The 17,905-nt window shown below is 40.8% G+C and overlaps 1 protein-coding gene across 3 annotated transcripts in view; it reads right to left on the bottom strand.

Annotated features, from left to right (window-relative positions):
- Window positions 1-17,368, bottom strand: part of LOC129818416 (tight junction protein ZO-2-like) — a 36,969-nt gene extending 19,601 nt beyond the window's left edge. Inside the window, exons 1-2 of one of the 3 annotated variants that reach the window (XM_055874266.1) lie at window positions 17,125-17,368; window positions 7,699-7,837 (exon numbers count right to left, since the gene is read on the bottom strand). Coding sequence is in view for 2 of the 3 variants with exons in the window: in XM_055874267.1 (XP_055730242.1) it covers window positions 551-622 (72 nt within the window). In the remaining variant the exon portion in view is untranslated. Of the gene's footprint in view, window positions 1-550; window positions 2,879-2,928; window positions 3,278-7,698; window positions 7,838-17,124 lie in introns of those variants that run through there. The other 2 variants (XM_055874265.1, XM_055874267.1) reach the window with 2 other exon arrangements.
- Between the last annotated feature and the right edge of the window lie 537 nt (window positions 17,369-17,905).

Raw genomic sequence — 17,905 nt, 5'->3', positions numbered from 1 at the left:
CCTTCTCCATAATGAGTCTAGATCGGAGTACCTCCCCGACCCGTCACAGAATGTGAACACATTAGGGGCCGTCCGATTGGTCCAGAAACCGAGGGGTTGGGCCAGAGCCAGAACACACGTGGGTAAAGTGGCAGTTTGAAAATGTGTCATTGGCTTTGATACTTGGTTAGAGACGATCCTATCACGGATTACTTTTGTACAAGGCCCCCCCGTGCCACAAACAACTTCAATGATGGCAGTATCTGACTAAAATATGTAGCGAACGACAGAGCAGCGGAAGAATTTAGTGTGAGTTGTCAGTCTACTAACCAGCGTCACACATGGACTACTGATTCCACACACCTTCAGCCTTACAACACAGAACCCATACCACCAGCTGAAAACAGAAAACTCTACCAAAATAATCACTGACACACATTTTTACCAACTTCACTCACTGAAACTACTACACCCATCATGAAAAACTTGTCACAACTGCCTGTCTACCTGCTTACCTTTCCACCCAAAGACCACCTGTCTAACTATCTAGAGCCAAGCTGGAGTCACTCACAAGCCCCTTGAGGATGGGGGTGGCCTTGTAGGTGTGGATCCATTTCCTGTGCAGGTGAAGGACAGTCTTCATGGTTCCTCCTCTGCTCCACTGATGCTCTGCTCCACTGATGCGTTGCTCTGGCTGCTACGATTCTACCTCCTCCATTTCCACAGCAGCACCAGCAGTAACCGCAACACCCTGCTTTGGTCTGCCTGCCTAGCTTTGACCTAAGCTGGATTCTGCTGGCCTACATTCAGCACAAATCCCACCATCCACAGACTGTGTGTTTACACAATCGCACACGACCATGCTGATGATTAAAATACACACACAAAATAACGCACCAAGCTAATCGCACACACACACATACAAATGAGTATGCAATTGTGTGTGTAAGGATTTAACCCAAATACTCACACATACCAAAAATCAAACGCTTTAACTACATACTTTAAAAAACACACGGGGGCACACAGCCAATCTGAGAGCGCAGGTTTTAAGAAGTACTTTATTTTCCTTACTTAAGTGGAGCCGAATCCCTGTGCTGCTTACATCTCCAGCCCAGGCTTTTAGAAATGGGGGCATCACTCTGGCTGACAGAGGATGGGACAGATCATAATCCACTTTTAGAAGTTTGGACTCACAGGACAGATAAGGAGTGGTCAGGGAGGACTGGGGTGTATTCAGTAGTGCACACTAGCAAACCTTTTGCCGCAAAAATTAACATTTCTTATTGGGAAAGTACAGGCTAGTCCTCTGTGTTTGGTTCCTAGTGAATAAACCCCTGGACTACTGCTATGACTCAATATAGAATGAGCATATATTGACACACGGGTGTTCTACAGACTAGTAGAACTACATTGTAAATCACTTGTGATTAAGTGTGAGGAATGAGGATATAGCCACACATGGAGGATATTGCAAAATCCACCATGAAAAAAAAAAAAAGGGAGAGACAAGAAAATTGGAATCGGCGTGGATACTAGATAGCAGACCAGAGCGTGGGAGTCTGGGGGTCTGTAGTGTGTATACCTCCAGGCAGAGAGATGGAATGTTGGGCAGTGCAACAGTGCTTTCCCGAATATCTGAAGTAGCCAGCATTATGGAAAAAGTATCCAGCTTGTGGATCAGCGAGGGAACATTTTACAGGACAGGAGCTCACCTACAATACCAACATTTACCACACACGTATTCCATCTCCCACAGTACAGCATCTCAAAAACCACTCCTAACAAATCCTTCCCTTCATTCACCTGACCAGCTGGCGGTGAGAGTGGTGCTACATCCTAGTGGTAGGACAGTGGTATTGAGTATGGAGGCACAGAGAGAACCAAGTGCGTATAGTCTGCTTGCTCCTACTGTACGTCTGTCTCTCCTGAACAGTGATGAGAACAGGGTACAGGCAAGCCCAGTGGCACAGTGAGTCAAATTGCCTTTTTCTGCTGTGTGATGTCATTTAGTTCACTGGCAGGTCAGCTGGCTGAGTCTTGGCTTCCTGAGAGTTTTACACGAGAACACAGTTTCTCTGATGAGATTGAGAATGAGCATTTCTACATTGAAATGGCTGAAATAACACCGAGTTACCCTCATGGGATGTGGCTTAGAAGAACAGATCCTTTAATCTCACACAGACAAAAACAAAAGTGCATGCAGCGCTCTCAATCATAAACACACAGACACACAACTGCAAAGACTAATCTACACACATGAAAGCTAGAACTCCGGCAATGAAAATCTATAGTTCCCATTATGGCAGAGAAGTAGTGTGGTTTTATCTTTAGGGTAGCCATCCTAGCCATCAGTCTAATCCATCAGTCTAATCTAGATTGTTTTGTTGTAGTACGCCCTCTACTTGCAGTACAGCCACATTACATGGAGTGACTACGCACTGTCTATTAAATACACTGGAACATTAAAAAAGGATCATAACTACACTGTATATCACCTCAGGGTAGGTAACTTCTACCAACAGCAATCCATTAAAAACACTAGTATGATTTTTTGGGGGGGATGACTCCCAAATATTGCCACCCTTGTTCAGACGCAATCGTGAATGAATTTTTACCGAATTATACATTTGACTGCCCATTGTGCAATGACTTCAAACACCATATTAAGTAATATCTTCACTTCATACGGAATATCACAACGTGGCTTACAAAAGTTGACAGGCACAGCCTTTTGATGGTTGCTACGAGTGAACTCATTCCTTCGTGATACTATGTAACGTTAGCAGCAGCAGGTGGAAACATTCCAGTAAGGGTCCCGTGACAGCCTTGAAACTTTGTAAAACATTTGTGCTCTAGTGTGTGTCAGTGAAATTAACATTGCAACAGTATGATTAAACAATAAGGAATCATTTATAAATGGACCTTAGAATCGTTGGTTTTACTTACTTTGAAATAATGTGTATCATATCTGCTAAGACTGAAGAGTCTCCCTCCATTTACGGGCATCATGCACTTTCAAACCAGAGACCACTTTTCTTGTGATTCAAACAAAGGAAATTCGGCAACGACTATTGTTAAAAGTAACATGTAGCCTATCCAATATAATATTCAAAATATTTTCCCATGTTTTTGAAATTATCAGTAAAACAACCCAGCAAATTGAGTGAATCAGAGAGCGCCGAAAGGGAAGACCGTATTAGGATGTACCAATTCAAGATGGGGTAACCTAAGTGGTCTCGATATTGTCATCTCGACAAATACGTAGAGCAATTGCAGTCCATTGCTACAACAAAGAATCAAATAACTGATAGCAATGCTCAAATGTGTATTTTACTTGTACCCCCAAAAAATAAAACACGCATTCATTTTTGCTAGGAATGCTGTTAATTTTCTGGCAAAATGGATCCTTCCAAATTACTGAAAGCAACCACATTCACAAAGAAATATGAGGTATAGATTTGTCATTATAGAAAACAAGTCTAAGAAGTGGCATCTCTCTTCTATGTGCGCATGCTTAAGTTGATTTTTTTTACTATCAGTTTTATACACAAGCTTCAAACAGCTGAAAATACAATATTTGTGGTTATGGAAAAGTAATTTCACAATGGTTTCGATGGTACAATGATGCTTTACACCAGGGGTACTCAACTAATATTTCAGAAGGTCTAGTGACAAATTTCCTTGGTGGCAAAGGTCCTGATGGATATCGTCCTTTATTGGCAGTGTGGTACAGCATAGTAACAAACAGGTCTGTAGATTAAATGACACTAAGAATTTGAATTACAACTAATTTAGAATGTACACATGCTGAAGAAAAAAAGTGGTTGCATAATTGTCTATGCAAAAACCTTTGCTTGAAGGTAAACTAAAAGATGAGCTCATGGAAAAGATCAAACAGATCCCACTACATGAGGCCATTCAGAATGCACCATGCATTTAACTCTGAATGGCCTCAAGCTATAAAGGTAAATCTTCAGCCAAAATTTCAGTTCTCCTCATTGCTGTGGAATCTGACATTGGGATCAGTTAGATCTTTTCCATGAGCTCATCTTTTAGTTTACCTTTAAGCAAGGTGTCAGCAACTTCACATATGCATTATTTTACCATCTCAGCATCTGAAAAAGTTGTTTTCTCCCAAAACCCAAGCTATTCTCAGTGAACACTCCATTGCACGTTGTTGCGCTGTCAGGGAATTGACAAGGACTTGTGTGGGATTTGAGTAAATTAATCTTGTTTTTTCTCACCTCCGTGTTCAGGGGATACATCTGATCGAATTTACTATGCCTGGTGTGATAATGGCACTTAACATTGACACTTTTCACAAGAGCTACGGACACATTGGTTTTGTGCTAGTTGCAGGGAGAATGAATGAATACTGTTCCGTCCACTCGTCTTTGAATATGGTTTAACTTTATTTAACAAGCCATATTAAACAAAGATACTGGTAAACAAAGCTCCTTCTGTCATATTTACAGTTGAACTGCGGTCAAATCTGCTTCTTTCTGCCTGCTTGTCCCAAGGTTCCACAAAGGATATTTGAATTAATGTGATTGTGTAAGACGTGGCCTCTTGTATTTGCACATAACGCGGTTGGATTAGTAGGCACTAGTAGAGGTGGGCGTTGCTTTGATAGAGAGCAGTGTTGCCAACTTAGCGACTTTGTCTCTATATTTAGCAACTATTCAGACCACTCTAGCGACAGATTTTCAAAAAAGCGACTAGCGACAAATCTAGCGACTTTTTCTGGTGTTATTGGAGACTCTGATGTGAAAGCACATATCGTTCTTACTCTTCTCAATGAGCAGCGGGTGCTGCCGTGGGCCCCACCCCCGTCCCAAAGCACTCACTCCCGTCCCAAAGCACTCACTCGGCGGCCCAGTCCCTCCCAGCTGCAGTCAGAGCAGGAGATGTTCACCCCTCCTCATCCAGACTGCAAATGAATCACGCATGCGGGAAGCCGCCGCTGGCTGATCCCGCCGTGGCTTACATAATTTTTATTTTATTTTTTACCTGAATTAGGGCCAGACTAGTTACCATAATTTTCTCACATTGCCATTGACAGTTTTTTCTATTGTCTTTTTTTGGTCCATTTAGATTGTATACAATTATTTTTATGTTATGGTTAAAAATGTTCATGTTTTACTGTGACTTGTTGTAGGCTCCTAAGTGGACCATAAGGTTAAAAACCAAACCAAATTAAGAAAAACAAAACAATTTTTTTTTAAATTAAATACGAAGTAACTCTGCAGAGTGCCTCTTTTGGGTCACTTTTGCAGGTCCCAAGCCAGGATAAAGGAGGAGGGTTGGAATTGTGACATAAAAAAAACAAACAAGAATCGACAGAAGTTCATTTGTAGTTCTAAACATATTTATGGTGTATTTTACTCACATTTTGTCTCTCCCACAACATTATTCATCTCTCCTACAGCATCCATCACAAATACATGCACATGGCCAATTATGCAAATTAGGTGATGGCGTCATTTAGCGACCTCTAGCGACTTTTAGGACAGCCAATAGTTGGCAACACAGAAGTTGGCAACACAGAGAGAGTGAGAGGTTGCTGAGTTGAAGAGGACGCTGCGCCCAGTAGATTTTATAATGCTGTCAAAAAATAATGTATTGACTTTATAACAAAATGCAATATGTTGTCCCATCCGGATTGACTGTTCTCTGGGTCAGGACTCAGACCGCCAGTTGAGTTTGGCTGCTCTACACTATACTTGCTGCTTGTTTTGTCACAACCTGAAATTAGGTGAACTATTCAAAGTTTATTTTCTACAATGTAGAATAACAGTGAAGACATAAAAACTATGAAATAACTCATGTAGTAACCAAAAAAGTGCTAAACAAATCAAAATATATTTTATATTTGAGATTCTTCAAAGTAGCCACCCTTTGCCTTGATGACAGCTTTGCACACTCTTGGCATTCTCTAAACCAGATTCATGAGGTAGTCACCTGGAAAGCATTTCAATTTACAGGTGTGCATCGTTAATAGTTAATTTGTGGAATTTCTTTCCTTCATGCGTTTGAGCCAATCAGTCGTGTAGGGATCATATACAGAAGATAGTTCTATTTGGTAAAATAGAATAGAAGTCCATATTATGGAAAGAACAGCTCAAATAAGCAGAGAGAAATAACAGTCCATCATTACTTTAAAAACATGAAGGTCAGTCAATCCGGAAAATTAAGAACTTTGAAAATGTCTTCAAGTGCAGTCGCAAAAATCATCAGGCGCTATGGGGACCGCCACAGGAAAGGAAGACCCAGGAGTTACATTAGTTCATTAGAGTTACCAGCCTCAGAAATTGCAGGCCAAGAAAATGCGTCACAGAGTACAAGTAACAGACACATCAGGTATTCATGGTCGAATTGCTGTAAAGAAAACACTACTAAAAAAAGACAGCAATAAGAAGAGACTTGCTTGGGCCTAGAAACACAAGCAATGGACATTAGACCGGTGGAAATTTGTTCTTTGGTCTGGAGTCCAAATTTGTGATTTTTGGTTCCAACCGCCGTGTCTTTGTGAGACGCGGTGTGGGTGAACCATGGAGAAGGTGTTATGGTGTGGGGGTGCTTTCCTGGTGACACTGATTTAGTTAGAATTCAAGGCACACTTAACCAGCACGGCTACCACAGCATTCTGCAGCAATACGCCATACGATCTTGTTTGGGCTTAGTGGGTCTATCATTTGTTTTTCAACAGGATAATGACCCAACACACCTCCAGGCTGTGTAAGGAGTATTTTACCAATAAGTAAGCTTTTCTCCTTTGCCAAGATAATCCATCCACCCGACAGGTGTGGCATATCAAGAAGCTGATTAAACAGAATTTTGTTAATTTCTCTACCATAAGCTGCCTCCAACTTCTATTTTAGAGAATTTGGCAGTACATCCAACCGGCTTAACAACCACGTGTAACCACGCCAGCCCAGAACCTCCACATCCAGCTTCTTCACCTGCAGGATTGTCTGATGAGAGGTGGGAGGGATGCTGAGGAGTGTTTCTGTCTATAATAAAGCCCTTTTGTGGGGGAAAAAAACTCATTCTGATTGGCTGGGCCTGGCTCCCCAGTTTGTGCACCTATGTAATGATCATGCTGTTTAATTAGCTTCTTGATATGTCACACCTGTCAAGTGGATGGATTATATTGGCAAAGGAGAAAATGCTCACTAACAGGATGTAAACAAATTTAGGCACACAATTTGAGAGAAATAAGCTTTTTGTGTGCATGGAAAATCTCTGGGACGTATATTTCAGCTCATGAAACATGGGACCAACACTTTACATGTTGCGTTTATATTTTTGTTCAGTGTAGCACAACAATACGTGTTGTGATGGTTGGCCTGAATTTCTCACTCTGAGTTCTCTTTGAACCGCCTCTATGGGGATGAGTCCTGTCTTCCTGTTAAATTTGCATTGGGGGAGGGGAGAGAACCAGAAACTTCTAAATAGGGCAATGGGACAAAGGCCTTGGATACATACACTTTGTGAATGGGGAACATGAATAACTGAAGGAAGATCTAAGGCAATAGATATCCATCAGAGCTTTTCCAACTGACTTAAAACATAGGCAAAACCATTCTGGATTTCCTGTTTAAAGACTAGATCACATGGCACCATAAATAATATGTCCAACCACACATGCTCACAGTGTTAGGGCAGAAAATAGGATGGGTAAAGAATACAAAGTAGGCAGAAAGGATGAGGTACCCTCAGAATAGCAGAGTAGCTGGGTGCAGAGAGTCGACGGAGACACAGGTACTGGGCTTCCTTGGTCCAGTAGAACCTATCCCAGGAGCAGCTGGACCTGAACAGGTCAGTGTTGGACTGGTCAGTACTGGGTGTGTCCCTGTTGGGAGAGACAGCAGGGTTTAAATAACCATTACTCAACATTAGGAATAGAGTTAAACTTTGTATAAAGGATTGTTATTGGTAACCTATGTAAAATCTCAACTGAAAAGAGTAGAAACTGTATGAAATTAATTTCATTCCACATTAGAGAATTAAAACGCTGACGGGCCATTGAAGTGAAACATTAACACAATGAAAGGTATTGGTTCAAATACCAATCCATAACAAAACAAAGCCTTGCCCTGGTCACAACCAGACAAACAAACACTCACACATGCAAAGGCACAGTCTGATGCACAGGCATGTGCACACACAAATTTAAGGCCTCAATGCAGCTGTAATCTGTTTGCGCTTGAGCCAAACATTTGCTCTGTAGCCATTTGACCTCATGTCAGAATAGTAATAAATAAAGTGATTGAGCTTGCTGTGATCTTTGACCAAATGCTCAGCTTGTGTTGTTTGACTTTTCCTTTCCAACGAACTCCCCAATCCCCTGCCCTAGCCGTGTTATAGCTGAGCAGGGAAGCGATAGACAAGCTTCTGTCAGCATGAGACCCACACAATTAGGACATTTCCAAACTGAGAACACATTCATGTCCAAAATGGAATTCCTGTACCATGGGAGAATTACTAAGAGCAATGTTGTGTATAATGAATAATTGATCCACAACATCAACCTCAGTGAGTGAGGGGGGGTCACATAAATATACACACGCAAACAAAAAAACCATCCTTGACAACTTAGTAACCGCTTGAGTGGCAATACACTGCACATTTTATTTGAAACAATAAATACAGTAGCAGCCATGGACTAAAGAATGGTTCCATAGTGGATCTGATAATGGATCCAGTGAGTGACTGTGCTGGATTGGTCCAGCTAAGGAGAGCCATCCTACTCACAGGAAGGATCTCTGCTACATTCATTCATCTGCTGTGCTCCCAATAGCAGAGTCACAATCAAAATGCAGCATCCATGACCTGAGCAGTAACTAATGGCAACACACATGCTCATACTGTAGCATGTAGGCTAGTACCATCTGGTGAGCAAAGCAGAAACATACATTCCAAATCATGTTTGTGATTCGCCTAGCGATATTGGCAACATTTTGAATACTTGTGCAAAGGATTCAAATATTGTAGAGGTACAGTAGATGCTTGTACTTGAATACACCAACAGCTACATACAGACAGTAGACAAATATTCATTTCATGCATACAAGCTCATATGCACACCTCAGTTTAACTCACCCTGGGGGTCTCCAGAGTTTCCTCCCAGGTGGTAGGAGCTCTCGTTTGTTGAGGGGGACAATGCCCATGGCCGCCTGCATGATGGTAATGAACTTCTTAAACTTCATATTTGAACCCTTGGCCGTTTCTCCACTTACAACTGCATTACATACACCCCCTGCTACTCACAACGGCTCCACTAACATCTCACTTCCCTCCGCAATATTCTGAAAGGCAGCCCTGACTTCTAACCATCTCTGCCACCACTGTGCTCACTGCCATCATACACACTACACTGAACCCACTGAGCCCTGCCCACTCGCTACTACGTTCGCAATCACGAGCCCTGTGTCCCCTACCGCCGGCTCTGACAGATGTTTTTTTCCCCTCAGAGAAATGAAATGGACAACAGTCATGCTACTGGCGGTGGGCAGGCCCAGAGGGGATGACAGCGCGTCACTGTTACATCATTCTGGAGATCTCTAAACATTACACTAATGAAAACACTGCTGCTGCCGCCGGGATAATTGTGGTACGAAGCCCTGACAGATCATGTATGTACACCACCCCATTTTCCCAAAATCCCTATGTAGGTTTAGTCCCCATTAAAACCCATAGCCCCCATCCTCATCATCTCACTCACTCAACTTTCCATCATCACACCATACCCTCTCCCATCCCCCAAAATATTATCCATCTAGCAGACTATTCACTTCTTTATTCACTTCAACATTCACATTCCCTGTCACCATGCAGCCATGTCCCGTGAGGGGGGAAATAAATAAATAAATAAATAAATGCAGCTGGAGAACTGCCAGCCAATACAAACCTCTGGATAGGAATTATATCCCAGCAGTTTGCATGTCTGGATTACTGCTCTCTATATGGCTGGGCCATGAGAGCAGGAGATTTCACTACGAATGAGCAGGGCACAGAAATCCCTTAGCACTCTAAGGGCCCCAAACCAGCAGCAAGCCCATAAATAACAGACTATTTATACCCAGTTAGGTAACAAAAACACTACAGCATGGAATAACTTTAATGGCTATGCATTGTGCATCATCCAGGCAGCAGGCACTGCCTAAAGGGCATAGGGGACATAGGGACAAAGAGCATGTAGGATGCTTCCACTGTGCTGACTAATGACTAGGATTATAATCTAAAACCCTCACTACCTCCCAGAACAATATCTTAATAAATAAGGCATGGTCCCATAGAATCAAAAACTTTATAGTAATCTCATCAAATACATTTCTAGTATTAATCCATGTAGTCAGTGGCACATGCGCACAAGTGTCTCACTTCTCTCTTGCTGAGCGTGGATGTCAGCAGAACAAAAGCATTAATCCTGTGGCCTCGTTCAGTCTTTAACTGTAAATCTCACCAGCTGGACCCGTGTCATGGCACATTACTACACACACACACACTCATCCCTCCACCAGGCTGTCCCAAATATCACAATATGTCTTCTACATGATGTAATCACTGAATTCAGCATTAAACTGGTTTAAGAAAATCCTTTATGGACATCTGAAAAGCAGTGACACCACAACAGGGGAATGAGAATATGTTTTACATCAAATTACATTTCCCTCAAATCAAAACAGCTCATCTCCTAAGCTGCAAAGTGATGCAATTTGACCAGAGCATTGTGATGCAAAGTCTCTTGTGGTGATGGGTGTTTGGGTTGCGACATTTATTTATACTAGTTAACGTTTTAGTCACAGCGTCCATTCTACATGTTCCAAAAAATAACAATGAGATGAATGAACATCAGAAGCCAGCAAAGTACCCAAACCACTCTCAATATAAAAAAAAGACAGGTAGGCCTACCTGTTTGGACCCCAGGAAGAGAAGCGGCTGCCTTGGAAGCAGCTAATGGGGAACATAATAAAATACCCACATCCGAATGCCTACCACAAGTGTGAGTGCCACATGTTCAGATAAGCGAAAAGGATAAAAGATGCTTGGTTATCTGTAGTTTACTATTTATATTTTTGACTACTTTACTTTATTCCTAAAGAAAATATTGTACTTTTTACTCCATACATTTTCCCTGACTCCCAAAAGTACTCGTTACATTTTGAATGCTTAGCAGGACAGGAAAAGTCAAATTCACACTCTTATCAGGAGAACATCCCTGGTCGTCCCTACTGCCTCTGATCTGACAGTCTCACTAGACACAAATGCTTAGTTTGTAAATGATGTCTGAGTGTTGGAGTGTCCCCTGGCTATCCGTAAATTTTCATAACAAGAAAATGGTGCCATCTGCTTTGCTTAATATAAGGAACTTTATGTATATTTTAGCAATTAAATATACGTAGGTATCAAAAGTAAATGTAAAACCAAATAATTTTACTCAAGTAGTATTTTACTAGCTGACTTTCACTTGAGTCATTTTCTATTAACATATCTATACTTTTACTCAAGTATGACAATTGGGTAGTTTTTCCATTACTGGTGGTGGTTTCTAAATCGATAGCCAGTCTGCAAGTTGTTTTGTCATGTTTTGATTGTCTTTATAGCTTTACATAAGCAGTCTGTTTTATTGCGACCCTGTCTCTCACCAATTACCACTTTCACTATTATTGTTGTATTTTTCTCGATCGGCTTTCACTTGATTATGCATTGTCCCTATGGAATGCATACAGTATGCCAGACGGAGAGCCATGTCACTCACAAATAAGTTCAATACATTAATTTGATTTCCTACTAAGTTCAATACATTTTCTAATACTGTTGAATTCCGTTTAAATATCTGGATTCCATGATTCCATCCTCTTTTGCCGCAACGCAGATTTTATAGGACCCTACTCCAATGCAGGTGTGGTTATTTTTTTGTATTTCTTTTAAATCTCAATATCAAATCATTTCTGGGTAACAATTAAGTACCTTACTGTGATTGATTTAAATTAAAATGTTCAAAAATAGCTTCTTAGCAAAGAGCAATTTCTCAAGCAAGAACTGACTGTTTGGTAGGACTGTTTGGGAATGGTCTGAGTGGGGAGGGGAAAACTGAACACTAGCTGTTATTGGCAGGTTTGGAAATACTGTATCTTTCTTATTGGACGATTAACAAATTTAGCAGGCAGGCCAAAATTAAATCCCACCAAAACTGTCTGAATCTTCAGGCGATCTTTTAAAACATCTCTTCCATTAAAAGGGCATTATCATACATTTTACAATATTATTCCAACCTCAGTGTGGAAATACAACTGAACAAAAATATAAGACGCAGCATGCAACAATGTCAAAGATTTTACTGAGGTATGGTTCATAGAAGGAAATCAGTCAACTGAAATAAATTCATCAAGCCCTAATCTATGGATTTCACATGACTGGGAATACAGATATGGACCTGTTGGTCAGAGATGCTGTACCTTAAATAAAGTAGAGGCATGGATCAGAAAACCAGTCAGTATCTGGTGTGACCACCATTTGCCAAATGCAGCGCGATGCAGCTCCTTCGCATAGAGTTGATCAGGCTGTTGATTGTGGTCTGTGGAATGTTGCCTCACTCAATGTCTGTGCAAAGTTCCTGGATATTGGCAGAAACACACTGGCATACACGTTGTTCCAGAGCATTCCAAACATGCTCAATGGGTGACATGTCTGGTGAGTATGCAGCCCATGGAAGAACTGGGACATTTTCTGCTTCCAGGAATTGTGTACAGAGCCTTGTGAAATGGGGCCGTGCATTATCATGCTGAAACATGAGGTGATGGCGGCAGATGAATGGCATGACAATGTGCCTCAGGATCTCGTCATGGTATCACTGTGCATTCAAATTGCCATTGATAAAATGCAATTGTTTTCTTTGTCCATAGCTTATGCCTGCCCATACCATAATCCCACCTCCACCATGGGGCACTCTTGTTCACAACGTTGACATCAAACTGCTCACCCAGACGACACCATACACGCTGTCTGCCATCTTCCCGGTTTCATCTGTGAAGAGCACACTTCTCCAGCGTGCCAGTGGCCATCGAAGGGGAGCATTTGCCTACTGAAGTCGGTTCCGACACCAAAACTGCAGTCAGGTCAAGAGCCTGGTGAGGACGACGAGCACACAGGTGAGCTTCCCAAGACAGTTTTTGACAGTTTGTGCAGAAATTCTTCGGTTGTGCAAACCCACAGCTTCATCAGCTGTCCGGGTAGCTGGTCTCAGATGATCCCGCAGGTGAAGAAGCCGGATGCGGAGATCCTGGGCTGGAGTGGTTAGACGTTGTCTTGGACGCTCTGCCAAATTCTCAAAAAATTATGTGAGATAATTGAACATTCAATTCTCTGGAAACCGCTTTGGTGGACATTCCCCCCTTAAAACTTCTGTCTTCTATACATTACCAGTCAAAAGTTTGGGCACATCTACTCATTCAAGGGTTTTTATTTTACTATTTTATACATTGTAAAAGAATAGTGAAGACATCAAAACTATGAAATAACACATATGGTATCATGTAGTAACCAAAAGTGTTAAGGAAATCAAAATATATTTTATACTTGAGATTCTGTAGCCACCCTTTGTATTCTCTCAAGTAGGTGTACCCAAACTTTTGACTGGTACTGTGTACATACGTATACACACAGTGCAAAGAAAAAGTATATGAACCCTTTGGAATTACCTGGATTTCTGCATGAATTTGACCAAATTTGATCTGGTCTTCATCTAAGTCACAACAATAGACAAACAGGGTGCTTAAACTAATAACAAATTACATTTTTCTTGTCTATATTGAGTATATCATTTAAAAATTCACAGTGTAGGTTGGAAGAAGTATGTGAACCCCTATGTGAACCCCTAATGACTTCTCCAAAAGCTAATTGGAGTCAGGAGTCAGCTAACCTGGAGTCTAATCAATGAGACGAGATTGTAGATGTTGGTTTAGAGCTGCCCTGCCCTATAAAAATAAACACTAAATTTGAGTTTGCTATTCACAAGAAGCATTGCTGATGTGAACCATGCCTCAAACAAGAGAGATTTCAGAAGACCTTGCATAAAGTTGGAAAGGGTTACAAAAGTATCTCTAAAAAAGTCAGTCCACAGTAAGACAAATTGTCTATAAATGGAGAACGTTCAGCACTGTTGCTACTCTCCCTAGGAGTGGCCGTCCTGCATAGATGACTGCAAGAGCACAGCACAGAATGCTCAATGAGGTTAAGAAGAATCCTAGAGTGTCAGCTAAAGACTTACAGAAATCTCTGGAACATGCTAACATCTCTGTTGACGAGTCTACAACACGTAAAACACTAAACAAGAATGGTGTTCATGGGAGGACACCATGGAAGAAGCCCCTGCTGTCCACAAAAAAAAACATTGCTGCATGTCTGAAGTTCGCAAAAGAACACCTGGATGTCCCACAGCGCTACTGGCAAAATATCCTGTGGACAGATGAAACTACAGTTGTGTTGTTTGGAAGGAACACACAACAACACTATGTGTGGAGAAGAAAAAGGCACAGCACAACAACATCAAAACCTCATCCCAACTATAAATTAAGGTGGAGGGAGCATCATGGTTTGGGGCTGCTTTGCTGCCTCACGGCCTGGAGAGCTTGCTATCGTCAACGGAAAAATGAATTCCCAAGTTTATCAAGACATTTTTCAGGAGAATGTAAGGCTATTTGTCCGCCAATTGAAGCGCAACATAAGTTAAGTGATGCAACAGGACAACAACCCAAAACACAGAAGTAAATAAACAAAATGGCTTCAACAGATGAAAATACACCTTCTGGAGTGTCCCAGTCAGAGTCCTGACCTCATCCCGATTTGAGATGCTGTGGCATGACCTCAAGAGATGGTTCACACCAGATATACCAAGAATATTGTGGAACTGAAACAGTTTTGTAAAAAGGAATGGTCTGCATTTCTGATTATTTTGTGCCCAATAGATATTTAAAGGTAAATAATGTATTGTGTAATTTTGTAAATACGATTTATTGTAGATGTATTGTAAATAAGAACAGAAGGTTTCTAAAATGTTTTACATTAATGTGGATGCTACCATGATTGTGGATAATCCTTAACTCGTCAATAATGATGAATGAGAAAGTCAAAGGGTCAAAGATCATAACCCAAAGACATGCTAACCTCTAACCATTACCAATAAAAAGTAAGGTTAGCATGTCTTGGAACTTTCCCACTCATCATTATTCATTCAAGATATTACCGTAATCATGGTAGTATCCACATCAATATAGAAGTGTTTAGAAACATATATTCTTATTTACAATAAAAGTGACTCCTAAATGACACAATACATTACCCCCGAATTAAGATTAAAAGATGTCTGCAGAAAGAATGGGGCGTCAGCTATAATGACAGTTTGAGTTTGAAAAAATCTATTTTGTTTATTGAACTACAGTAAGTGAAGTGGATCAACACCCGGTAACAGAATGATGGTACCAGAATGAAATCATGGGCCTATACTTGTGCTTATAACTTTTGCTTAGACCATGGTCTAAAATGCTTTCACATAGGCCAACCTGGCCTAATTAGCAACAATGCTGAGGACGGGCAGCTGAGCAGACAGAATTTGTTACGGGATATAATTTGTCTCAGATAATTAATATTATTCACGTAGTTGGATGTGATCCAACCCTTTTTTTTCACTAAAGCATCCTTACCAGAACTCCACCAGCACATTCTGATACTCAAATCAAACTGCATCAATTGCAAAAATGTGTCTAGACAATTATCTCACAGTATAAGACCTAGTTCCTCACACTTTTCAGGACCTGCAATTTAAGTTAGGGATTCTAAGGGGGGGTCATAATTTTTCCTTTGACATGTCTCCCTTCATAAATCTACACATAAAACCTCATAATGGACAAAGCAAAAACAGGTTTTTAGAAATGTTTGCAAATGTATTCAAAATAAAAAACTGAAATATCACATTTACATAAATATTCAGACCTTTAACTCAGTACTTTATTGAAGGACCTTGGCAGCAATTACAGCCTAGAGTCTTCTTGGGTATGACACTACAAGCTTGGCACACCTGTATTTGGAGGAGTTTCTCCCATTTCTTCTATGCAGATCCTCTCAAGCTGTCAGGTTGGATGGGGAGCATCATTGCACAGCATTGCCATCTTTGAATGCATCAACTTTATTTTCAGAAACTCTTCAGGGACTACTGTGATGAGCCCAAAAAACAAATTTGGAGTTTATCTGACTTGTACTCCACCAGAAAATATAAATATATATATATTTTAAATGTAAGCATTAGTGTTACATTGGCAAGAAAGTGAATTGTTGATTCAAAAAAAACAAGGAAACTATGCTAAACTTAACATGGTTCATCATGGTAATGTCTGAAATCCGATTTTTGATTTATCAATACCAAATTTGTTGCTATTTAGGCTAATGAGAAGTTTTTCAAACGTTTTCCAAGATGGAGGAAAATCTTTCCTAATGGACCTTTGGGGGAAATTATTTGGCAAATTTGTTCCGCATGAGGAAAGACACCGACATACAAAGTTTCAAGTTGAGGGTTTAAGCAAGACTGCCTATAAACAGCGCCACCTTTAGCAGTGGCATTATTTTTTACCAAAGTTCCTCATGTCCTGTAGTTAATGTTTTTTTTTAAGTTACCAAGCTATGCTTGAGTTATTTGACTATGTCAACAACAACAAAAAGGTTTCACAGCTTTGTTGTGAACCCCAAAAGGTCATAAGTTATACATGATTTAAAGATTAAATAGGTTTTGGTTGCCCAAACAGAAAAGCCAGAGTGGATAAATACATCAACTATTAGGGCGGGAGGGGTCAACAACATTGAGGCCTCAGAATGAATTACAAATCGTAACGTTATTGTAACAGAATAGCACTTCGCTGTGGGCTACAAAGGACAAACTCTGAAGCCGCCCAAGCCTGGTCAGTAGTAACTATACTCTATTTTCAGAAGCTTTGTTTTTCTTATGAATTAAGCACATGAGAAGGCTACTGAATAAGCGCAACAGAGGCTACTGCAAAGAATGGCAATGCCCAAATAAGGCAAAAGAAGCAAACAGACAGTAGGCTAGGTTAGAAAAGGACATGTCAGTTTCGAAGTTTGACTTACCTAATGGAAGTTCTGGATATTTGATAGTTTGCTATGGAAATGCACAATTAAATACCGAATATGATAGTCCACCAACAGAATGTCAGTTTTGAAGTAACAAAATAAGCAGTTCGTCTGCCATCAAATATTTATATTTCCTGGTTTCTGCAGGTATGGGCGTGGCGTTGAAACTGAAGGTGAGTCGCACACGCTGCTGTGAACTACCACGTGAGCGTAGGTGGATGAGTTCAGGGGTGTAATCCTTACACCAAACAGTTGCAAAACGTTCTGTTTTGCAACGACAACTAGCATTTCTATTTGACAGATTCAAGTAGGTCCCGCCCTGTTTGCTGAACATGACCAATATAAACGCTTGTTTTTGTGTTTGGAGTAATGATTACACCCTAGTTTCGACCAAGGGCATGAGTCACACCACAAATGTTTACTGACGGCCCACTTTCCGTTTGATGTCCACTCTCCAGTGAATTGTACAGAAACTGAATGTCAGCTCATAAATATTTGTGAGGTGGGATTAAGCCTAATCGCTCATCTCTACTACTCACTCCTTTGAATTAAAAGTAATCCACACTAAAACTGTATGAATCATACCTGGGAAGTGGAACATAAAAGGAAACATCCTCCACAACCAACTTTACTTAACCATGAGCACACTCCAACCCCTACCTTTTATCAATAGGCTACAATTTGAATACATGCCTAGTTGGTTTGACTTGTCATGTAAGAGGAGGACCCTGTGGCATATCCAATGTCTATCAGACAGAAGGCCTATGTATGGCTTAAA

This window comes from Salvelinus fontinalis, chromosome 21 (genome assembly GCF_029448725.1).
Source record: "Salvelinus fontinalis isolate EN_2023a chromosome 21, ASM2944872v1, whole genome shotgun sequence".
NCBI classification, from domain to species: Eukaryota; Metazoa; Chordata; class Actinopteri; order Salmoniformes; family Salmonidae; genus Salvelinus; species Salvelinus fontinalis.
This window is presented reverse-complemented; position numbering and strand designations above follow the sequence as displayed.